The following is a 24,815-nucleotide window of genomic DNA, read 5'->3' as shown; positions in this document are numbered from 1 at the left end:
CGGCTGGAAAGCACGAGAGTAGAAAGGAAAAAGTTGCTTTCTTTTTGCTCTGCTCTCGATTGCGCGGTGGAAACTCGGTCTCCACGGGAACGCGCCTCCCGGCAGCGGTCGCCAGGGGCGGGGCTCAGGGCGGCTCCTCCCCCGGGCTGCAACTGTTCCCAGGCTGGGGGGATTGCCCTCACCCCTGAACTTTCCTCTTCTCGGACGCCCTCCTTTTCTGTTGTCCCTTCGCGCCCCAAACCACAACCTGGAGCGCACTCGCCCGCGCGGCCTGCAGCAGGGACGGTGCGCCAGGGGCGCAGGCCCTAGAGTCGCGTGCGCGGCCCCTTTTTCCCCTTCCCCCCCGCCCCCCCCGGGCCCACCCCCGGGCCGCGCTGATTGGGCAGGTAGGGACTCTGCCCAGCGGAAAGTTTTGGGTGCCGGGAGGAAGTTCAACCTTTGGGAGACTCCAAGAGAGCAGCTCCGGGGTCGGCGGGGGTCTGGGTGGCCATGGAGGAGCCCCCTGTGCGAGAAGAGGAAGAGGAAGAGGACGATGAGAGGGACGAGACTGAGGACGAGGAGAGGGACGAGGCTGGGCCCGAAGGGGCGCTGGGCAAGAGCCCCTTCCAGCTGACCACCGAGGACGTGTATGACATCTCCTACCTGTTGGGCCGCGAACTTATGGCCCTGGGCAGCGACCCCCGGGTGACGCAGCTGCAGTTCAAAGTCGTCCGCGTCCTGGAGATGCTGGAGGCGCTGGTGAATGAGGGCAGCCTGGCGCTGGAGGAGCTGAAGATGGAGAGGGACAACCTCAGGAAGGAGGTGGAGGGGCTGCGGAGACAGGACCCTCCGACCAGCGGGGAGGTGAGTGTTGGGCCCAGAGCGCCTGCGGGGCGTAGGAGGGCGCCTACTAGCAGGAAGACACCTTCTCTTTTCTTTTCTTTTCTTTTCTTTTCTTTTTTCTTTTCTTTGCCTTTCCTTTCTTTTCTTTTCCTTTTTTTTTTTAAAGAGATGGGATCTCGCTGTGTTGCCCAGGCTGGTCTCAAACTCCTGGCTTCAAGTGATCCTCCAGCCTCAGCCTCCTAGAGTACTGGGTTTACAGGTGGGAGCCACCCTGCGGGGCCAGAATCTGTATTTCTAACGAGTTCCCAGTTAATGCTGATGCTGGTGGCCCCGGGTCCAGTTTGAGAACCTTTGACCTAGAGCAACAAACACAATTTTTTTTTTTTTGACACAGGGTCTTGCTCTATTGCCCAGGCTAGAGTACAGTGGTGCAAACATGGCTCACTTACAGCCTTGGCCTCCTAGGCTCAAGCAATTCTCCTGCCTCAGCCTTGCGAGTAGCTGGGAGTACAGGCATGTGCCACCATGCCTGGCTAACTGTTTTGATGTTTTGTAGAGATGGGGGTCTCACCGTTACCCAGGCTGGTCTCAAACTCCTGAGCTCAGGGAATCCTCCCGCCTTGGCCTCCCAAAGTGCTGGGATTGTGGATGTGAGCCACCACACTTGGGCAAGAAACACATTTTACCTAAAGAGAAATTAGTGCATATGACCACAAAAAGACATAGACAAGAAGATTCCGAGCAGCTTTAGTCTCAACTGCTGAACTGGAAACAATCTAAATGCAACCCAGTTTCAGTTTTGAAATTGTGATATATGGAATACTGTGCAACAGAAAAAGAACAGGGTGCTGATACACATAGCAGTGTGAATGAATCTCACAGATGTTACATTGAGAGAAAGAAGCCAGGCACAAAAGAGAAACTACTGTAGATTTTTTTTTTTTTCGAGTCAGAGTCTTGCTCTGTTGCCCAGGTGTAGTAGTGCAGTCACGTGACCTCGACTCACTGCAACCTCCACCTCCTGGGTTCAAGCGATTCTCCTGCCTCAGCCTCCTGAGCAGCTGGGATTACAGGCACTTGCCACCATGCCTGGCTAATTTTTTTTTTTTTTTTTCTTTTTTAGTAGAGACGGGGTTTTGCCTTTTTGGCCAGGCTGACCTCAAACTCCTGGCCTCAAGTGACCCACCCACCTCAGCCTTCCAAAGTGCTGGGATTACAGGCGTGAGCCACCGTACCCGGCCTAGGTTTTTAAAATTCTTGTCGAAACTCATTCATGTTATGACCTACTAGCAGGTCTCCAGCCACAGGTAAAAAAAAAAAAAAAAAAGCTGCTGTAAGTGGACGATGTCTTTTTTAATCCTCACACTATTACTGTTTTACAAAAATGAGGCACAGAACAATTAAGTAATTTGCCTGAGGACTTAACGGCAAGTAAGAGGTGAAGCCAGGATCTTCATTCAGAGATGCTAGCCCTAAATACTCCATCCTAAAATGCAGACATTTGACCTTACTTGTTGTACTAACATTTGATGAGTGACTGCAGTGACTGATGCTAGGCTCTGGGGCTATGGAGATAAAGTAGACAAGGTGCCTGCCCTCAAGAAGCTCACATCTAGTGGGAGAGGCCAGACACACAGTCCTAGAACCAGGACACAAGTATACAAACCGGGCCAGGCGCAGTGGCTCACACCTGTAATCCCAGCACTTTGGGGGGCCGAGGCAGGCAGATCACTTGAGGCCAGGAGTTCGGGACCAGCCTGAGCAACATGGTGAAACCCTGCCTCTACTAAAAATACAAAATTAGCTGGACCTGGTGGCGCACGCCTGTAATCCCAGCTGCTCAGAGGCTGAGGCACGAGAATCACTTGAACCCAGGAGGTGGAGGTTGCAGTGAGCCGAGATCGTGCCACTGGACTCCATCCAGGGCGACAGAGCAAGACTGTCTCAAAAACAAACAAACAAACAAAAACCAAGTATACAAACCAAGGCTGGGCGCGGTGGCTCACGCCTGTAATCCCATCACTTTGGGAGGCCGAGGCAGGCAGATCAGGAGGTCAAGAGATCGAGACCATCCTGGCCAACATACTCCGCGTCTACTAAAAATACAAAAATTAGCTGGGCATGGTGGCACGCGCCCATATTCCCAGCTACTCGGGAGGCTGAGGCAAGAGAATTGCTTGAACCTGGGAGGGGGAGGTTGCACTGAGCTGAGATCATGCCACTGCATTCCAGCCTGGCAACAGAGCAAGACGATTTTGTCTTAAAAAAAAAAAAAAAGTATACAAACCAAGAAGTAAGCCTGGAAAGAGCAGGAACGAGTCACTGAAATTCACAGGGAAGTGTGAAGTTTCCCAGTAGCTTCCCTGGTAACTTTTTTTTCTTATTATTATTAATTGTTATTATTATTTGCCTCATACCTTCTCTGACCCCGGTAGTTTATTTCACCTATTCCTAAGTGATGGTGACAATTGTATTTCTAGATAATATTCTACTTTAGTATCTGTCAAGTGACATGGTTAAGTGTGATGACTTGTAGCCTGGCTTTTGAGAGTCAAGGAAAGTTGAGTGACTTGCACAGGATTGCTCAGCCACATTCTGTGTTATTTTTGCCTCCATCTCCGGGCACAAGAATATGGAGGAAGTCCCATTATGAGCTAAGAATAGTGTGGTGTGCACAGGGGCTGGGTACTTTCCCATATGGGGCAAAGTGGACAAGTTTCATCAGGCGGCAGATGAGATGGCATATTTTCTTCCCAAACTGCAGCCTTAAGAACTGGGGTAGGGAAAAATGCATGAATCAAGAAAATGAATGTTTAGTGCCACTAGATAGTGCACAAAAATATGCCTTGTTTTTTCCTTTGTATGTTTTGAGACAGGGTCTCACTTTGTCACCCAGGCTGGCATGCAGTGGTTTGAACACTGCTCACTGCAGCTTCAGCCTCCCTGGGCTCAGGTCTCCCACCTCAGCCTCCCTAGTAGCTGAGACCATAAGCGTACGCCACTATGGCCACCTAATTTTTGTATTTTTTCTAGAGATGAGGTTTTCCCATGTTGTCCAGGCTGGTCTCAAACTCCTGGGCTCAAACGATCCACCCACCCTAGCCTCCCAAAGTTCTGGGATTACAGGAGTGGGCCACTATTCCTGACCTCTTTTTGGTTTTTTAAATTGTAGTAAAGCTGGGTGCGGTGGCTCATGCCTGTAATCCCAGCACTTTGGGAGGCCGAAGTGGGCACAGGTCACCTGAGGTCAGAGTTCGAGACCAACCTGGCCAACATGGTGAAATCCCATTTCTACTAAAAATACAAAAAATTTGCTGGGCGTAGTGGCAGGCATCTGTAATCCCAGCTACTAGGGAGGCTGAGGCAGAAGAATTGCTTAAATCTGGGAGACAGAGGTTGCAGTGAGCTGAGATCATGCCACTGCACTCCAACCTGGGCAACAGAGCAAGACTGTCTCAAAAGAAAAAAATAAAATAAAATAAATTGTAGTAAATACAAGTAACATAAAATTTACCATCTTAACTTTTTTTTTTTTTGGAGATGGAGTTTTGCTGTGTCGCCCAGGCTGGAGTGCGGTGGTGCGATCTCAGCTCACTACACGCTCTGCCTCCCAGGTTCACACCATTCTCCTGCCTCAGCCTCCCGAGTAGCTGGGACTACAGGTGCTCGCCACCACGCCCAGCTAACTTTTTTGTATTTTTTTAGTAGAGACGGGGTTTCACCGTGTTAGCCAGGATGGTCTCGATCTCCTGACCTTGTGATCCGCCCGCCTCGGCCTCCCAAAGTGCTGGGATTACACAGATGTGAGCCACTGCGCCCGGCCCATCTTAACTATTTTTAAGTGTACAGTTCAGCTGCATGAAGTCCATTCACACTGTTGTGCAGCCATCACCACCATCCGTCTCCAGAACTCTCTTCAGTTTGCAAAAGTGAAACTCTAACGTGTTAAGTAACAACTTCTCCTTCCCCTCCCCCAGCCCCCAGTAACTACTTTTCTACTTTCTGTCCCTCTGAATCTACCTGTTGTAGGTTGTTCATATCAGTGAAATCATGTACTTGTCTTAAGTGCCTGGCTTATTTCACTCAGCATAATGTCCTCAAGATTGATTCATGTTGTGGCACATGTCAGAATTTCCTTGCCTTTGAAGGCCGAATAATACTCTGTTGGAGGCATATACCATACTTTGTTTATTCATTTGTTGATGGACACTTGTTTATCTATTCATTTGTTGATGGACACTTGGGTTGCTACTACTACCCCTTGGCTGCTGTAAATAGTGCTGCTGTGGTGAGAGGCCAAGGCGGGCGGATCACATGAAGCCAGGAGTTTGAGACCAGCCTGGACAACATGGTGAAACCCCATCTCTACTAAAAATACAAAATTAGCCAGGCATGGTGGCACACACTTGTAATCCCAGCTACTCAGGAGACTGAGGCAGGAGAATCGTTTGAACCCAGGAGGCAGAGGTTGCAGTGAGACAAGATCATGCCACTGCACTCCAGCCTGAGTGACAGAGCAAGACTCCGTCTCAAAAAATAAATAAATAAATAAATAGGGCCGGGCGCGGTGGCTCAAGCCTGTAATCCCAGCACTTTGGGAGGCCGAGGCGGGCGGATCACAAGGTCAGGAGATCGAGACCACAGTGAAACCCCATCTCTACTAAAAATACAAAAAATTAGCCGGGCGCGGTGGCGGGCGCCTGTAGTCCCAGCTACTCAGGAGGCTGAGGCAGGAGAATGGCGGGAACCCGGGAGGCGGAGCTTGCAGTGAGCGGAGATCGCGCCACTGCACTCCAGCCTGGGCAACAGCGTGAGACTCCGTCTCAAAAAAAAAAAAAAAAAAAAAAAAAAAAAAAAAATAAATAGTGCTGCTATGAACATGGGTGTGCAAATATCTCTTCAGGCCCTGCCTTCAGTGCTCCGGAAACATACACAGAATTGGAATTGCTGGATCAAATCGTAATTCTATTTTTAATTTTTAAAAGAATGGCCATGCTGCAGGCACGGTGGCTCACGCCTGTAATCCCAGCACTTTGGGAGGCCGAGGTGGGCGAATCACCTGAGGTCAGGAGTTTGAAACCAACCTCGCCAACAAGGCAAAACCCTGTCTCTAATAAAAATACAAAAATTAGCCAGGCATGATAGCGGGCACTTATAATCCCAACGACTCAGGCAGGAGAATCGCTTGAACCTGGGAGGCAGAAGTTGCAGGGAGCCAAGATTGTGCCATTGCACTCCAGCCTGGGCAACAGAGACTCCATCTAAAACATATATATATAAAAAATAATAATAATAATTTAATTATATAGAGTTGCTTGCAAAGGTTGCATCTTTTCTTCCAGGTGACCCTGAGCCCAAACAAAATGGTGGTTGACTTGACAGATCCCAACCGACCCCGCTTCACTCTGCAGGAGCTAAGGGACGTGCTGCAGGAACGCAACAAACTCAAGTCGCAGCTCCTGGTGGTGCAGGAAGAGCTGCAGTGCTACAAGAGGTGGGCTGTACTGCCTGGAGGGTCCTGCACCCAGACCTGGCCCAGAATTCCTTGCTAGGTTACATATTTGTTTTTTGGGTTTTGTTTTTTGTGTTTTTTTGAGATGGAGTCTCACTCTGTCGCCCAGGCTGGAGTGCAGTGGTGCGATCTCGGCTCACTGCAACTTCTGCCTCCCGGGTTCAAGTGATTCTCCTGCCTCAGCCTCCCGAGTAGCTAGACTACAGGTGCCCGCCACCATACCCGGCTAATTTTTTGTATTTTTAGTAGAGACGGGGTTTCACCATGGTCTCAATTTCCTGACCTCATGATCTGGCCGCCTCGGCCTCCCAAAGTGCTGGGATTACAGGAGGAGAGCCACCGTGCCCAGCCCGTATTTGTTGTAATATGTTCATTCAACCAATTCATTGAAGATCTAATATGTGTCAGACACTGTGCCAGGCCCAGGGGCACCGCAGTGAACAAAACGAAGAGAGTGGAAATCCTTGCTAGTCCAGTGCCAGAGACAAGCAATCAACAAGGAAACCCAAAATAAACACGTGGGGATGGTGGCAGGTACTCTGAAGGAGACACAAGACGATGTGGCCAGCAGTGACGTGGGAGGGGCAGGGCCTGTCTTAGAGGGGTGGTCAGGACAGACCTCTCTCGGCAAAGATGAAAAGGAGGCAGCCCTGTAAAGATTTGATGGCACAAAAATGGAGCGGGAAGTGCAAAGACCCTGCGGTGGGAACCAGCTTAGCTAATTTAAACGGGCCTAAGAAGGCAAAACCAGGAAAGCCAGGGGGAAGATGGTTGGAAAGAAACTAGGAGTGTATGCCTAGTTTCTGCCTAGTCTTCCTGTTGGCTGCAGGAAGGAGCTTTCACTTTATTAATTTATTTTCTTATTATTATTATGGTTTTTTTTTTTTTTTTGAGACAGAGTCTTGCTCTGTCGCCCAGGCTGGAGTGCAGTGGTGCAATCTCAGCTCACTGCAACCTCCGTCTCCGGGGTTCAAGCGATTCTCCTGCCTCAGCCTCCGGAGTAGCTGAGACTACAGATGCCCACCACCACGCACGGCTAATTTTTTGTATTTTTAGTAGAGATGGGGTTTCACCATGTTGGCCAGACTGGTTTTGAACTCCTGGCCTCAAGTGATTCACCTGTCTCAGTCTCCCAAAGTGCTGGGATTACAGGCATGAGCCATCCCGCCTGGCCGAGCTTTCACTTTATTGTGAGTGTAATGAGAAGTCATTGGAAGGTTTTGGTTTGTTTTGTTTTGTTGAGACAGAATCTTGCTCTATTGCCCAGGCTGGAATGCAGGGGTGCAGTAACAGCTCACTGCAACCTCGACCTGCTGAGTTCAACCAATCCTCTCACCTTGGCATCCCGAGTAGCTGGGAACACAGGCATGTGCCACAATGCCCAGCTAATTAACATTTTTTTTTCAGAGACGAGGTCTTGCTATGTTGCTCAGGCTGGTCTCGATCTCTTGAGCTTAAGTGATCCTCCCACCGTGGCCTCCCAAAGTGACAGGATTTCAGGTGTGATCCACTGCACCTGGCCACTGGAAAGTGTTTGTTTGTTTTGAGACAGAGTCTCACTCTGTCACTGAGGGTGGAGCACAGTAGCACAGTGACATGATCACGGCTCACCGTAGCCTTGACCTCCCCAAACTCAGGTGATCCTCCCACCTCAGCCACCCAAGTAGTTGGGACCACAGGTACATGCCACCATGCCCAGCTAATTTTTGTATTTTTTGTAGAGACAGGGTCTCACCATGTTGCCCAGGCTAGTGTCAAACTCTTGGGCTCAAGTGATCCACCTGCCTCAGCCTCCCCAAAGTGCTGGGATTACAGGTGTGAACCACCGCACCTCGCCATTAGAAAGTTTTGATCAAGAGAATGACAAGAGGCCAGTCTCCATTAAAAATACAAAAATCAGCTGGGCATGGTGGCACATGCCTGTAGTCCCAGCTGCTCGGTAGGCTGAGGCAGGAGAATCACTGGAACCTGGGAGGCAGAAGTTGTAATGAGCCAAGATTGTGCCTCTGCACTCCAACCTAGGTGACAGAGCGAGACTCTGTCTCAAAAAAAAAAAAAAAGCAAAAAAACAGTTGGGCGCGGTGGCTCACCCTTGTAATCCCAGCACTTTGGGTGGCCGAGGCAGGCAGATCACAAGGTCAGGAGTTCGAGACCAGCCTGGCCAACATGGTGAAACCCCGTCTCTACTAAAAAATACAAAACTTAGCCAGGCATGGTGGCAGGTACCTGTAATCCCAGCTACTCGGGAAGCTGAGGCAGGAGAATCACTTGAAACCAGAAGGTGGAGGTTGCAGTGAGCTGAGATTGTGCCACTGCACTGCAGCCTGGGTGAAAGAGCAAAAACTCTGTCTCAAAAACAAAATGAAACAAAAACAAAACCAAAAAAGCCTGGTGCAGTGTTACATCCCAGCACTTAGGGAGCCTGAAGCGGGAGGATCACTTGAGCCCAGGGGTTCGAGGCCAGCCTGGGCAACATAGCAAGACCCTGTCTCTAAAGAGAAATTAAAAAAACAATAATAAGGAAAGTTAAAAAAGACTGCAGTGGTACCACATACAGAATAGATTGTAGGACAAGCAAGAGAGGCTGTAAAAAAGCTGTTGCCATAATCACATTGGGACTCGTAGCTGTTTCCATTTGTGTTATTTCCCAAAATGTTTTCCTTTACATAGGTATTTTTTGAAAAGGGGGCTCTATAGTCAAATAATCCTGAGAAACACCGAGTTAAACAAAGCATGTTTTCTTATAGGTAGAGGAAGGAAAAGCCAGAGAAATACAAATGTCACGTTAGCTAGTATTTATTGATGCTCACCATGTGCCAGGCACTCTGCTAAATGTATCCCAAACATCATTTCAATTAGTTCTCACAGCAAGACTGTGAGTAGAGGTGATGTTATCACTATGGTGAGCTGAGGACCAGAGAGGTGGGCACCTGCTTAAACGGTGGTGGCAACAGCGGTGATGTGACCTCAGACAGTGTGACATCAGAGCCTGTGCTTTTAATTAGCACGCCGCATTTAGATCATGACAGCTTGGAATTAAGGACGTACCCTGATCAAAAATGAAACAAAGCCCAAGTGATACAATTCTTTACATTCCTTTAAGAGAGCAGAGATACAGCAGAAGCATTGTTAGAAGCCAAATTTATTGTCTCTCTTTTGCTAAGGCTGGAACCGTGTTCATGGAAAGATCTTTGTCTCATTTAATAAGTAGTTCAGGCACAGGTAGTTAAAAAGAGAAACTGCCAAGCTGCTGGTGTCATGAGCAGCTTGTTAGTGGGCAAAACCACACACTTTCTAGTTTTGAATTCTCAGAGAACAAGAGACGTACGCTTTCCATCTGGCACAGGCCAAGAGAGGCAGGATTCGGCTTTGTCTCTAGTGTTAGATATTCTAGGGAAGCCAGCATGCCAACTGAGATGTTCTCATGGCAACTGCATCCATTCGAAGGTACAAACTCATACAGATAATATACTGGTAATAAATTGTGATTACAGCTGGGCAAGGTGGCTCACACCTGTAATCCCAGCACTTTGGGAGGCCGAGGTGGGCAGATTGCCTGAGGTCAGGAGTTCGTAATCAGCCTGGGCAACATGGTGAAACTCCGTCTCTATTAAAAATACAAAAATTATTAGCCAGGCGTGGTGGCGCACGCCTGTAGTCCCAGCTGTTCGGGAGGCTGAGGCAGGAGAACTGCTTGTACCCAGGAGGCATAGGTTGCGTTGAGCCAAGATGTGTCACTGCACTCCAGCCTGGGCGACAGAGCGAGACTCTATCTCAAAAAAAAAAAAAAAAATTGTAATTCCAGGGAAATATGGTAAGTTGCTTCCAAAGAGAGCCACAGCAGTATTGCCCACCTTGCGTACCTTTTGCCCTTTTGCAGTGAGACTTTGCCACTCCTTTCATCAAGAGGTGGATTCTGTGTTCCCTCTCTTTGCATGTAGGCTGGCTCTGTGACTTGCTTTGACTGCGAGAAGTGGAAGTGACGCTTCTGGGGTTAAGGTGGTAAGAGGCCTTGCTTCTGTTTCTGTGCTCTTAGAATGCTGCCTTGAGACCACCATTCTGTGAGGAAGCTCAAGGTGGAGTCCCATGGAGAGGTCATGTGAAGGAGAACCAGGGCGCACCTGCTGACAGCCCCAGCTGTGCACAGCCCTCTGCCGATGCCCCACTGAACACAGCCAAGTGAGAAGCTCAGGCTAGCAGGAGGACCACAGAGCCAACCATAAGAAGCCAGGCACAGCAGTGTGCACCTATAGTCTCAGTGCCTATAGTCTCAGCTACTGGGGAGGCTGAGGCAGGAGAATCCCACGAGACCAGGAATTTGAGGCTTCAGTGCCTGTGAATAGCAGCTGCACTCCAGCCTGGGAAACACAGTAAGACCTGATCTAAAAAAAAAAAAAAAAAGCCAATTATAAGAAAGGGTCATCATTGGAGATTATGTTACGGTTGTTTTTAGTCACCAAGTTTAATTTATGTAATAATAGATCATGGAAAAATGGAAATTTTAGATGATGCTTCTTGTTAAACCACTATTATAATAAGTATCTATAATAAAATATCGGCTGGGCGGGCAGCTCACACTTGTAATCCCAACACTTTGGGAGGCCAAAGAGGGTGGATCACTTGAGGTCAGGAGTTCAGTCAACACCAGCCTGGCCAACATGGCAAAACTCTGTCAATACTAAAAATACAAAAATTAGCTGGGTGTGGTGGCGCACACCTGTAACCCCAGCTACTCAAAAGGCTGAGGCACAAGAATCACTTGAACCCAGGCGGTGGGGGTTGTAGTGAGCAGAGATTTTGCCACTGCACTCCAGCTTGGGCAGTAGAGTGAGACTCTGTCTCAAAAATAAAATAAAATTAGAATAGAAATAATATAATATTTTATAATTACAAAAATTTAGGCCGGGTGCGGTGGCTCATGCCTGTAATCCCAACACTTTGGGAGTCTGAGGCAGGAGGAACACTTGAGCCCAGGAGTTTAAGCCGAGCCTGGGTGATGGATCAAGACCCTGTCTCAAAAAATTTCTTTAAAATTATTGATATTAAGTAATGAGTGGGCGCAGTGGCTCATACCTGTAATCCCAGCACTTTGGGAGGCCAAGGCAGGCAGATTGCCTGAGGTCAGGAGTTCAAGACCTGTCTGGTCAACATGGTGAAACCTCGTCTCTACTAAATATACAAAAAAATTAGCCAGGCATGGTGGTGTGTGCCTGTAATCCCAGCTACTCAGGAGGCTGAGGCAGGGAAATTGCTTGAACCAGGGAGGTGGAGGTTGCAGTGAGCTAAGATGGCACCACTGCACTCCAGCCTGGATGACAGAGCAAGACGCCATCTCAAAAAAAAAAAAGTAGCCGGGCGCGGTGGCTCAAGCCTGTAATCCCAGCACTTTGGGAGGCCGAGACGGGCGGATCACGAGGTCGGGAGATCGAGACCATCCTGGCGAACACGGTGAAACCCCGTCTCTACTAAAAAATACAAAAAACTAGCCGGGCGAGGTGACGGGCGCCTGTAGTCCCAGCTACTCGGGAGGCTGAGGCAGGAGAATGGCGTGAACCCGGGAGGCGGAGCTTGCAGTGAGCTGAGATCCGGCCACTGCACTCCAGCCTGGGTGACAGCACGAGACTCCGTCTCAAAAAAAAAAAAAAAAAGTAAATCATAAGAGCCTACTCTTTGCAAAACTCTTTTATGAAGAAGGAGGGCAAAGTATGAATCCTGCCCTTTCACTCTCACGCTGAAAGAGGTATCTTTGTCAGCTCAAGTTGCCACGAAATACACAGTGAGCCACTGAGCCCCGCCAGGGATTTTTATTAAAGACACACAATTCAGCCAGGCACGATGGCTCACACCTGTAATCCCAGCACTTTGGGAGGCCCAGGCGGGCAGATCACTCGAGGTCAGGAGTTCAAGACCAGCCTGGTCAAACCCTGTCTCTACTAAAAATACAAAAAATTAGCTGGGCATGGTGGCAGATGACTGTAGTCCCAGCTACTCGGGAGGCTGAGGCAGGAGAATGGCATGAACCCGGGAGGCGGAGCTTGCAGTGAGCAGAGATCGCGCCACTGCACTCCAGCCTGGGCAACAGAGCAAGACTCCGTCTCAATAAATAAATGAAAATATAAAAATTAAATAAAAAAATAAAAATACACAATTCGGTCCACAGCAAGGGGACAACACCATGGGGATAAATTTACCAGTGGGCACTGCAACCAAACACCTAAGTGGATGTGACGAGTTGTACTGTGCCATAATTGAAATGTTTCATTTTGGTCAGGCTTCTTATGGTTGCCAGTGACAGAAGTCCAATTTAAACTAGCTTAAACACAAAAGGAAATTTTTTGGTAACATAATTGGGAAGGAGTTGGGTGCAGTGACTGGCTCATGCCTGTAATTCCAGCACTTTGGGAGGCTGAGACAGATGGATCACTTGAGGTCAAGAGTTTGAGACCAGCCTGGGCAACATGGTGAAGCCCATCTCTACTAAAAATACAAAAATTAGCCAGGCGTGGTGGGCGCCTGTAGTCCTAGCTACTCAGGAGGCTGAAGCCAAAAGTTCAAGACCAGCTTAGGCAACACAGCGAGTCTCCGTCTCTACAAAAAATTAAAAAATTAGCTGGGCATGGTGGCGCATGACTGTGATACTGGCTGCTTGGGAGACTGAGGTGGGAGGATTACCGGAACCCAGGAATTCAAGGTTACAGTGGGCTGTGATCATGCCACTGCACTATAGCCTGAGTTACAGAGAGACTCTTATCTCAAAAAAAAAAGAAAGAAAAAAAAAAGGAAGGCCGGGCACAGTGCCTCATGCCTGAATCCCAGCACTTCAGGAGGCTGAGTCGAGCAGATCGCTTGAGGTGAGGAGTTCGACACCAGCCCGACCAACATGGTGAAACCCCGTCTCTACTAAAAATATAAAAATTAGCCAGACATGGTGGTATATGCCTGTAATCTCAGCTGCTCAGGAAGCTGAGGCACGAGAATCGCTTGAGCCTGGGAGGCAGAGGTTGCAGTGAGCCAAGATTGTGCCACTGCACTCCAGCATGGGTGATGGAGCAAGACTCCATCTCAAAAAAACAAGAAAAGAAAAGAAAAAAAAAAAAGAAACATTGCAATGGTTGGAATCAGGGACTTGGTGCCTCTTTCTCTCCTCTTTGCCTTTCTTTGCTCGTGGCCTCATTATTTTGCATTACAGACAAGCCTCCTCTGAATCTTAGGAAACAGACTTCTGGCAGTCCCAGTGGAGTAAGAGAAAACGTCCTTCTTCTAAATTCTGTACATCAAGTCCAGGGAAATACTCTGGCCCTCCTCAGGCCAGATCTCAATATTCCCTGACTGCAGTATCAATCAGTGTAAATCTAGCTCTTGCCAGGCACGGTGGCTCACGCCTGTAATCCCAGCACTTTGGGAGGCCAAGGTGGGTGGATCACCTGAGGTTGGGAGTTTGAGACCAGCCTGACCAACATGAAGAAACCCCATCTCTACTAAAAATAAAAAATTAGCTGGGCATGGTGGTGCACACCTGTAATCCCAGCTACTTGGGAGGCTGAGGCAGGAGAATCGTTTGAATCCAGGAGGAGGAGGTTATGGTGAGTCGAGATCACGCCACTGCACTCCAGCCTGGGCAACAAGAGTGAAACTCTGTCTCAAAAAAAAAAAAAAAAAAAAAATCTAACTCTTATCACCATCTGACTTACAATTTGTACTTTTATTTTACTTGTTTCTTTATTGACTGTTTCCTTCTCCCACTGGAATATAAATTACTTGAGAGAAGATATTTTGTCTATTTTATTTAGAGACAAAATAGTTCAGAGACAAAATATGTATTAACCACAGTAGGTAGCTTAATAAATATTTGTTGAATGTTAATCACTATGTATTATCTTACATAATCTCTCAATCCTTTGAGGTAGGTACTATTATTAGACTCATTTTATAGATTAGGAAACCAAGGCTTAAGTTAGAGAATTTATACACAATCATGTTCCTAGAAAACCGAGAAGCTTGCAGCAGTAGCCAATGCAATTAGGTAAGAGAAAGAAATAAGAGGCATCACATTGGAAAGGTAGAGGAAAGATTCTAATTTTAAACAGAATTTCTCTGACTCTAGTTCTTTCAACCATAATATTACTATCATCATCATCATTAAGACCCTTTATTTTCTCAAGCCTGTAATCCCAGCACTTTGGGAGGCCGAGACAGGCGGATCACGAGGTCAGGAGATCGAGACCATCCTGGCTAACTCGGTGAAACCCCGTCTCTACTAAAAAATACAAAAAACTAGCCGGGCGAGGTGGCGGGCGCCTGTAGTCCCAGCTACTCGGGAGGCTGAGGCAGGAGAATGGCGTAAACCCGGGAGGCGGAGCTTGCAGTGAGCCGAGATCGCGCCACTGCACTCCAGCCTGGGTGACAGAGCCAGACTCCGTCTCAAAAAAAAAAAAAAAAAAAAGACCCTTTATTTTCAGAGCTGCACAGATAAGAGGTCTGTAATAAAAGCCAGGCTCAGTGGTTCATGCCTGTAATCCCAGCACTTTGGGAGGTTGAGACAGATGGATCACTTGAGGTCAAGAGTTTGAGACCAGCCTGGGCAACATGGTGAAGCCCATCTCTACTAAAAATACAAAAATTAGCCAGGCATGGTGGTGGGCCCCTGTAGTCCTAGCTACTCAGGAGGCTGAAGCAGAAGAATTGCTTGAACCCGGGAGGCGGAGGTTGCAGTGAGCTGAGATGGTGCCACTGCCCTCCAGCCTGTGCAACAGAGCAAGACTCCAACTCAAAAAAAAAAAAGGTCTGTAATAAAATAATCCATTTATTTTTTTGCCCCATTTCCCAGTGGCCTGATTCCACCAAGAGAAGGCCCAGGAGGAAGAAGAGAAAAAGATGCTGTGGTTACTAGGGCCAACAATGCTGGCAGGAACAAGGAGGAGAAGACAATCATAAAAAAGCTGTAAGTGTCACCTTGCCCCCCGGTCCTGCTGAATAATAACTCAAGGAAGTAGTTGGGGGCAAGAAGAGGCTGGCCAGCTGCCCAGGGCAGGTGGGGAGCTGCCTCCACTCGCCCGGTTGTGGTGCTGCAGCTCATGGGAAAACTCAGTGCCAGTGTATTATAATGATATCTGCCAGGCAGTAGCCTAGGCACTTGGCATATATTCATCGAATCATCACAGTGACCCTACAAGGTAGATACTATTTTACAGATGGAGAAATAGCTACTGAGAGGTAAGGTAATTTGCCCAAGTTCGCACAGATGGTAAATAGTGAAGTCAGGAACCCAAAGAAATCTGGCTTCTACATGCTACTGCCTCCCTGTGATGTTTGACCAGGCTGGGTGCATGGCTCACACCTGTAATCTCAACAGAGATTACAGGAGGCTGAGGCAAGAGGATCACTTGAAGCCAGGAGTTTGAGACTAGCCTGGACAACAAAGTGAGACCCCATGTCAACCAAAAAGAATTTTTTTTTTTTTTTTTGAGACGGAGTCTCGTCCTGTCGCCTAGGCTGGAGTGCAGTGGCACAATCTCAGCTCACTGCAACCTCCATCTCCCGGGTTCAAGCAATTCTCCTGCCTCAGCCTACTGAGTAGCTGGGATTACAGGCATGCACCACTATGCCTGGCTAATTTTTGTATTTTTAGTAGAGATGGGGTTTCACCATGTTAGTCTGGCTGGTCTCGAACTCCTCGTGACCAACCTGCTTCAGCCTCCCAAAGTGCTGGTATTACAGGCATGAGCCACTGAGCCTGGCCAAATTTATTTATTTATTTATTTATTTATTTATTTATTTATTTTAAATTAGCTGGTATCATTTGTCAGTCTTTTGGCTGAGATCAAGTGAAGTTAGCTGGGTGTGGTGTCCTGCACCTGTGGTCCCAGCTACTCAGGAGGATGAGACTGGAGGATTACTTAAGCCCAGGAATTCAAGGCTACAGTAAGGTATTATCACTATTATCACATCACTGCACTCCAGCCTGGGTAGCAGAGCGTGACTCTATCTCAAAAAAAAAAAAAAAGAAAGAAAAAAAGGAAGGAAGGAAGGAGAGAGAGAAAGAGAGAGAAAGAGAAGAGAGAGAAAAGAAAGAAAAGAAACAAAAAAGAAAAGAAAGAAAGAAAACAAAAATGATAATAACGAGGTGATTATTGTGAAGGTTGCAGTGAGCCAAGATCGTGCCATTGCACTCCAGCCTGGGGGACAGAGTGAGACTTGAAAAAAAAAAAGGAATAACCCAGGCCTTCTTTCTCAGGGACAGGACCTTGAGGATCTTGGGAGGGAGCAGGGGGCAGAGGGCAAAGGGCAGGGGCAGAGGGCAAAGGGCAGGGGCAGAGGGCAAAGGGCAGGGGGCAGAGGGCAAAGGGCAGGAGCACAGGGGAGAACACCTCTGGCCCAGCAGCAGCAGCAGCAGCTCTGGAAAGAACCAAAGGAAGAGGCAGCCAGGCATGTAGCTTCCGGAGAGCAAAGTCATGGTTCTTCCTCTGGGGGCAGTGGTTCATGTGAGCTCAGTATGGTGGGCAAGGAAATAGCAGTTTTCTTCCTAATATTACTCAGAGGCTGTTGGTTTGAGGAGATAAAGCAGGACTGGGGAAAGGAAAAGATAATTCCCTATACCTTAAGATTCACCATAGCTAAGCCAGGTGCAGTGGCTTACACCTGTAATCCCACCACTTCAGAAGGCCGAGATGGCTGGATCATTTAAGGTCAGGAGTTCGAGACCAGCCTGGCCACCATGGTGAACCCTGACACTACTAAAAAATACAAAAATTAGCTGGGTGGTAGTGGCATGCACCTGTAATCCCAGCTACTCAGGAGGCTGAAGCAGGAGAATCACTTGAGCTTGGGAGGGGGAGGTTGAGGTGAGCCAAGATGGTGCCACTGCACTCCAGTCTGAGCGACAGTGAGACCTTGTCTCAAAAAAAAAAAAAAAAAAAAAAAAAAAGATTCACCATAGCTCCCACTTAGTGAGCATTTCTATGTGCCAGACACTGAGCTGAGTAAACATCTACTCAGGAGGTCCGTTTTACAGATGGGCAAACTGAGAGAGAAGATCAGTGACTTGCAAAGGTTACACAGCGGGTTGGTGGTGGTGAAACTCAGACCTGAAGCCGCATCTATTTACCTCCTAAGTTCATTCGCCCTTAACCTTGGGCTACGTGGAATCTTCAGCAGGAAAAACCCCTTTCCAGAATGTTTCCTGCTGCACACAGTGATGCCCGGGAAATGGAATCAAGAGTCAAACTCGGCCGGGCGCGGTGGCTCACGCCTGTAAACCTAGCACTTCGGGAGGCTGAGGTGGGAGGATCCCCTGAGGTCAGGAGTTCGAGACCAGCCTGGCCAACATGGTGAAGCCCTGTCTCTACTAAAAATGCAAAAATTAGCCAGGCCTGGTGGCAGATGCCTGTAATCCCAGCTACTCGGGAGGCTGAGGCGGGAGAATCGCCTCAGCCCAGGAGGCAGAGGTTGCAATTGAACTGAGATTGCACCACTGCACTCCAGCCTAGGCAACAAAACAAGACTCTCAAAAAAATAAAAATAGGCTGGGCACGGTGGCTTACACCTGTAATCCCAACACTTTGGGAGGCCAAGGCAGGTGGATCACCAGGTCAAGAGATCGAGACCATCCTGGCCAACATGGGGAAACCCCATCTCTACTAAAAATACAAAAATTAGCTGGGTGTGGTGGCACATGCCTGTAGTCCCAGTTACTTGGTAGGCTGAGGCAGGAGAATCGCTTGAACCTGGGAGGCAGAGGTTGCAGTGGGCCGAGATTGCACCACTGCACTCCAGCCTGGGCAACAGAGCGAGACTCTGTCTCAAAAAAATAAATAAATAGATAAAAATAAATAAATAAAAATACAAAATTAGCCAGGTGTGGTGGTGGCCTCTGTAGTAATTCCAGCTACTCAGAAGGCTGAAGTAGAATAATCACTTGAACCTGGGAGGAGGAGGTTGCAGTGAGTTGAGATCTCACCCCCGCACTCCAGCCTGGGTGATAGAGCAAGACTCCATTTCAAAAAAAAAAAAGAAAAGAAAAAGGGGAGTCAATGTCGTCTTGCTAACCAGAATAGAACAGGAGCAACAGGCAGTTTCAGCCTGGCTGTGGGGAATGCCCGAGGACCTCTCCCTGTCCCACTTGGGACCACTCCTCTTGAATGAGCCCATGTCCCAGCATTGGAACATGCTATGCACTTTCCTCTGAATACTTCCCTCATGTCTGTGCACCGGGGTTGATCCCATAGTTCTTCAGATGCTGCCTCTTATACCAAGAGTGAGGTGCCTGTGTAAAATTCAGATTCTCAGAAATCAAGTAATCCCAGCACTTTGGGAGGCCAAGGTGGGTGGATCACCTGAGGTCAGGAGTTCGAGACCAGCCTGGTCAACATGGAGAAACCCTGTCTCAAATAAAAATACAAAATTAACCAGGCGTGGTGGCGGGCGTCTGTAATCCCAGCTCCTCAGGAGGCTGAGGCAGGAGAATTGCTTGAACCCCGGTAGGCGGAGGTTGCGGTGGGCCGAGATCTTGCCATTACACTTGAGCCTGGGCAACCAGAGTGAAACTCTGTCTTAAAAAAAAAAAAAAAAAAAAAAAGTTTTCAGAACAGAAGACCATGGTGACTGGAACAGGGAAGAGAATGAAGGCAAGATTGGAGAGGTGGGAGGGGCTGGGTCACCCAGGGCCACCTGGATTCTGGTGCTGACTGTGGGTTTTATTCTAGGTGCATTGGGAAGAGACATTGGATGGTTTTAAGCTGGAGAGTAACATGACAGTATTTACATATAAAAAGCTCACTCTGATTGCCTTGTGGAGAAGGGTTGGGAGACAGGGTCAAAGCAAGGCCAAGGTGGGTGTTTCTCTTTTTTTTTTTTTTTGAGATGGGGTCTCACTCTGTCACCCAGGCTGGAGTGTGGCGGCTCGATCTCAGCTCACTGCAACCTCCGCCTCCCAGGTTCAAGTGATCCTCCCACCTCAGCTTCCCGAGTAGCTGGGACCACAGGTGTTCACCACCACGCCCAGCTAATTTTTGTATTTTTGGTAAAGATGGGGTTTCTCCATGTTTCTCAGGCTGGTCTGGAACTCCTGAGCTCAAGCGATCCGCCCGCCTCAGCCTCCCAAAGCGCTAGGATTATGGGCATAAGTCACTGCACCCAGCTTAGTGGAAGTGTTTCTTCCACAAGGAAGGGTCTTCTGAGGTAAGATCATGAAAGAGCACCTCCACCCAGGTGTCAGACCTGAAGGTATTCATTTAGGACGTTCATTGGCTATCTCGTTGCAAATCAGGCTTCCAGAAGGCATAAACTGCTGGTTTCTTTCAGCGTCCTTCTACGGGAGCTTAGGACACCTAAGTGGAGTTTGAGCCTGATAGGGCAAAAGTGAAGTGTGTGTTCCGTGCATGAGCTAGCCTGAGGACATGTGGCTAGCGGCCAATGAACGTGAGGCCACCCTTTCAGGTTCAGATAAACCTAATGAGCTACTAGAATGAATGAGTGAATGAATGAATGAATGAGTGGTTTTTTTGTTTTGTTTTGTTTTTTTGAGACAGAGTCTCACTCTGTCGCCCAGGCTGGAGTGCAGTGGCGCGATCTCGGCTCACTGCAAGCTCCGCCTCCCGGGTTCACGCCATTCTCCCGCCTCAGCCTCCTGAGGCAGCTGGAACTACAGGTGCCCACCCCCACGCCTGGCTAATTTTTTGTATTTTTAGTAGAGACGGGGTTTCACCATGTGAGCCAGGATGGTCTCGATCTCCTGACCTTGTGATCTACCCGCCTCCCAAAGTGCTGGGATTATAGGTGTGAGCCACCGCACCCGGTTTTTTTTTTTTTTTTTTTTTTTTTTTGAGATAGGGTCTTGCTGTGTTGCCCAGGCTGGAGTGCTGTGGCGCAATCTCGGCTCACTGCAACCTCTGCCTCCCGGGTTCATGCGGTTCTCCTGCCTCAGCCTCCTGAGTAGCTGGGATTACAGGTGTGCGCCACTGTGCCCGGCTAGTTATTTTTTTTTTTTTTAGAGATGGGGGTCTCACTATGCTGCCCAGGCATGTCTCAGACTCCTGGGATCAAGTGATCCTCATCTCTTGCCTCAGGCTCCCAGAGTGATAGGATTACAGGCGTGAGCCACAACGCCTGGCCTAGACATATTTTTGAGTCAACAGTTGCAAGAGCTACTTAGAAACTTTACAGGGGGTTCTGCACCCCTTGCTTTGTACCTTCTGCTCGCCCTGACCCCTCTCTCTCCACACCAGGTTCTTTTTTCGATCGGGGAAACAGACCTAGATCTAAGGCCACAACTAAGGCTATGGCTCTGATTCTGGATGACAACCTTCCAAGATGCCTGGCAAAGCCACCTCTCTGTGCCACACAGACACACTGGGCCTGCGTATTCATTTCCCCTTCAAAGCAGACTGAGGAGGGAGGAGACAAGGTTCTCTTGGCATCACTTTCTCCCTGACTGCGGAACTAGACACCTTTGAAGATTTGGCCTGGGCCAGTGAAGCAGAAATCAAGAAAAACAGAAGGGATGTGTGGGGGTTGGGGCCCACTTCCTGCTCCTACGTCAACCCCCAGGGCCTCCTGCGTGCAGATGCATGTCCTATTCATCTGCTCCCAGGGATGACCCTGGCCTTCAATGTTTAGCAGAAAGGAGAAAAGAAAGCAGGAAAATGTGCTATGGATATTCCAGTGGTGACTTCACTGATATTTAGTGAATATTTGATTTAGCCAACATGCCTTTCTTTATGTGATTTTGTATTAAAGTAAAATGACTTTTATACTTTCTATAGCTTATCCAGAGTGGTCTCTTAGTTATGATGGTATACATGGTGGTGTATATGTGTATATGTCACATATATACATTTCATTGTATAATGAATCAATTGCATTCATTGAATCTAAGCAATAAACCATTATTTGGTGTCGCTATGAAGGGAAAGATTGCTGCAAACTAAAATGTTAAGAAGCTATTGATTTTAGGACTCATCGTGATTTCAGAGGTGTTAAGATGTGAACAAAATGCATTTAGGAATCAATGAAACAGAGAGTGGGTGTCTGCACTTTGCAAAGGAATTAATGAGGCTACCGCACCCATTCCGTGAGCCTGTCCTCTTAGTAAATAACAGTGGCTTACTCAGTGTGTTTCACCTGCTCTGTGGCTTATCTCGTTCGTTCCTTATAACCTGGGTAGATGGGAACCGGTACTGGTGCACCAGTTTATAAATTTTTTTTTTTTTTTTTTTTGAGATGGAGTCTCTCTCTGTTGCCCAAGCTGGAGTGCAGTGGCGTGATCTCAGCTCACTGCAAGCTCCACCTCCCGGGTTCACGCCATTCTCCTGCCTCAGCCTCCCAAATAGCTGGGACTACAGGCTCCTGCCACCACACCCGGCTAATTTTTTGTATTTTTTAGTAGAGACGGGGTTTCACCATGTTAGCCAGGATGGTCTCGATCTCCTGACCTCGTGATCCGCCCACCTCGGCCTCCCAAAGTGCTGGGATTACAGGCTTGAGCCACCGTTCCTGGCTTTTTTTTTGAGGCGGGGGACAGAGTCTTGCTCTATCGCCCAGGCTGGAGTGCAGTGGCACCATCTGGGTTCACTTCAACCTCTGCCTCCCAGATTCAAGCGATTCTCCTGCCTCAGCCTCCCAACTAGCTGGGACTACAGGCATGTGCCACCACACTGGGTTGATTTTTGTATTTTTAGTAGAGACGGGGTTTCACCATATTGATCAGTCTGGTCTCGAACTCCTGACCTCATGATCTGCCCACCTCGGCCTCCCAAAATGCTGGGATTACAGGCGTGAGCCACTACGTCCGGCCAGTTTATAGGTTTAGAAACAAACTCTGGCTGTTGAGCTAGGAAGCAGCTTGCACAGGAGGCAAATGCAGGCCTGTTTCCAAGGCCCGGGCTGGGAGCTGCCAAGCTCTATGGGTCCAGAGTCACTGGCAAGTCTTAATATTAATAATTTAATATTAATAATTTACTGTATACCTTGCTGCATCATTCTAAATACCTTTCTGATGCTGTCTCACATACCTTTGTGGGATGGGGATCACTATTGTCCTTGGGGTCCTCCCAAGGGGGTTAAGGCATAATGGGTGAAAAGACTTGTCCAAGGTCCTCAGCTAGAAAGTGGTAGAAGCGGGACTTCAGCCCAGATACAAAGTCCACACCCAGGCTTCAAGCACTCTGCCTTCCAGGAAGAGTTGGCAGTGTTTAAGAGTCTAGTCCAGAACACTGTTTCGACAGTATCGTTAGATCAGGGCTCCTGATCCCCAGAACCCCGTGTAACACTGCAACCCTGGCCAGGGATAGTGGTTCAAGCCTGTTATTCCAGCACTTTGGGAGGCCAAGGTGAGAGAATTGCTTGAGCCCAGGAGTTCGAGACCAGCCTGGGCAACATAGTAACACCCTGTCTTTACAAAAAAATAAAAAATTAGCCAGGCATGGTGGTGAGCACCTGTAGTCCCAGGTACTGGGGAGGCTGAGGTGGGAAGATGAATTGAGCCCGGGAGTTTAAGGCTGCAGTGAGTTATGATCACACCACTGCACTCCAGCCTGGGTGACAGAGTGAGACCCTGTCTCCAAATATATAAATGCTCCCCTGCCTCCCTGTGGGGATAGATAGGGTGGGAGAACCCACTCCGAAAGAAATGCTAGGTTAAGATGGCACGGGTGACTCTGGTACCCCAGGAGACTAAAAAAAGTTATGGTGAGAAATGCTTGGAGTGCAACTCTTGGTAAAATCTGATGCTGGCAGGTGGGCATTCTGGAAAATAAGTACTGGAGGGTGATTCTCCCAGAGACGGGCCTAGCTTGACCACAGATAACAGAGTTGTGACGTCAGTTGAGCTCTGGCGGTTCTCACACTGCAGGATTCCAACTACAAACCTAGCCTGGGGAGGAACAGGCTTAGAAGTAGGTTTTCGCTGGGTGCAGTGGCTCACGCGTGTAATCCTAGCACTTTGGGAGGCTGAGGTGGGTGGATCACAAGGTCAGGAATTCAAGACCAGCCTGGCCAAGATGGTGAAACCCCGTCTCTACTAAAAATACAAAAAGTAGCTATTCGGGAGGCTAAGGCAGGAGAATTGCTTGAACCTGGACGGCAGAGGTTGCAGTGAACTGAGATCACACCACTGCACTCCAGCCTGGGCAACAGAGTGAGACTCCATCTCAAAAAAAAAAAAAAAAAAAAGAAGTAGATTTTCAAGCCAAGCCTCAGAAAGCACAGGAAGTAGTTGCTGTAGCAATCATCTTTTATTTTATTTACTTATTTGAGACGGAGTCTCGCTCTGTCGCCCAGGCTGGAGTGCAGTGGCACGGTATCAGCTCCTGACCTCATGATCCGCCTGCCTCGCCCTCCCAAAGTGGTGGGATTACAGGCGTGAGCCACTGTGCCCTGCCAGCAGTCATCTATTACAATGAACAAATAAGACCGGGCGCAGTGGCTCACATCTGTAATCCTAGCACTTTGGGAGGTGGGCAGATCACGAGGTCAGGAGACCAGGCTGGCCAACATGGTGAAACCTCATCTCTACTAAAAGTACAAAAATTAGCTGAGTGTGGTGGTGCACACCTGTAATCCTAGCTACTCAGGAGGCTGAGGCAGGAGAATTGCTTGAACCCGGGAGGTGGAGGTTTCAGTGAGCTGAGATTGTGCCTCTGCACTCCAGCCTGGGCAACAGACAGACCAAGACTCCATCTCAAACAAAAAAAAGAAAAAAAAGAACAAATAGGTCAGGCACAGGGGCTCACGCATGCCTGTAATCACAGCCCTGTGGGAAGGTGAGACGTGAGAATCACTTGAGGCCAGGAGTTTGAGACTAGCTTGGGCAACATAATGAGACCCTATCTCTACAAAAAATAAAATGAACAAATAAATATAGCAACTACATATCAGAACTTGGAGGCACTTATTAGCTATTAGTCCTGAGCACTTGTAAACACTGAATAGAAGCTAGCCAAATTTTTAATTCTAATAATAGCTAATACTGATTACTGAAGATTGTCTATGTGCAAGGCACTGTTCCAAGTGCTTTTTTGTATTAACTCATTAAATCCTCACAATCACCCCGTACAAGTATTATTAATAGTATTTATTTATTTATTTATTGAGATGCAGTCTCGCTCTGTCACCCAGGCTGGAGTGCAGTGGCGCAATCTCGGCTCACTTCAAGCTCCACCTCCTCGGTTCATGCCATTCTCCTGCCTCAGCCTCCCGAGTAGCTGGGACTACAGGCACCCGCCACTACGCCTGGCTAATTTTTTTTTTTTGTATTTTTAGTAGAGATGGGGTTTCACTGTGTTAGCCTGGATGGTCTCGATCTCCTGACCTCATGATCCGCCCACCTCAGCCTCCCAAAGTCCTGGGATTACAGGCATGAGCCACCGCGCCTGGCCCCGTACAAGTATTATTACCATCTCCATGTTACAGGGAGGGAAACTGATGCACAAGGAGACTACGTACCTGCCCGAGTTACACAGCAGTGGATTGGAAGCGGAAGTTCTGT

The 24,815-nt window shown here is 48.3% G+C and overlaps 1 protein-coding gene across 4 annotated transcripts; it reads left to right on the top strand.

Moving 5' to 3' along the window:
• The first annotated feature begins 414 nt into the window (after positions 1 to 414).
• On the top strand, positions 415 to 21,088 carry RILPL2 (Rab interacting lysosomal protein like 2). Of its 4 annotated transcripts, XM_005572557.4 has the most exons (4): positions 415 to 843; positions 6,165 to 6,316; positions 15,162 to 15,275; positions 20,557 to 21,088. In XM_005572557.4, the coding sequence occupies exons 1-4, from the start codon at positions 490 to 492 to the stop codon at positions 20,585 to 20,587; spliced, it is 651 nt and encodes a 216-aa protein (XP_005572614.3). In that variant the 5' UTR covers positions 415 to 489; the 3' UTR covers positions 20,588 to 21,088. The 4 variants fall into 4 exon arrangements, 3 of the variants coding, with proteins under 3 accessions (XP_005572614.3, XP_045222126.2, XP_073864411.1); XR_012420812.1 differs by lacking the exon at positions 6,165 to 6,316; XM_045366191.2 differs by lacking the exon at positions 15,162 to 15,275.
• The last annotated feature ends 3,727 nt before the right edge of the window (positions 21,089 to 24,815 follow it).

The sequence above is a fragment of the Macaca fascicularis genome, chromosome 11 (genome assembly GCF_037993035.2).
Source record: "Macaca fascicularis isolate 582-1 chromosome 11, T2T-MFA8v1.1".
NCBI lineage: Eukaryota > Metazoa > Chordata > Mammalia > Primates > Cercopithecidae > Macaca > Macaca fascicularis.
Note: the sequence above shows the minus strand (reverse complement) of the source record. Positions and strands in the feature narration are given on the sequence as shown.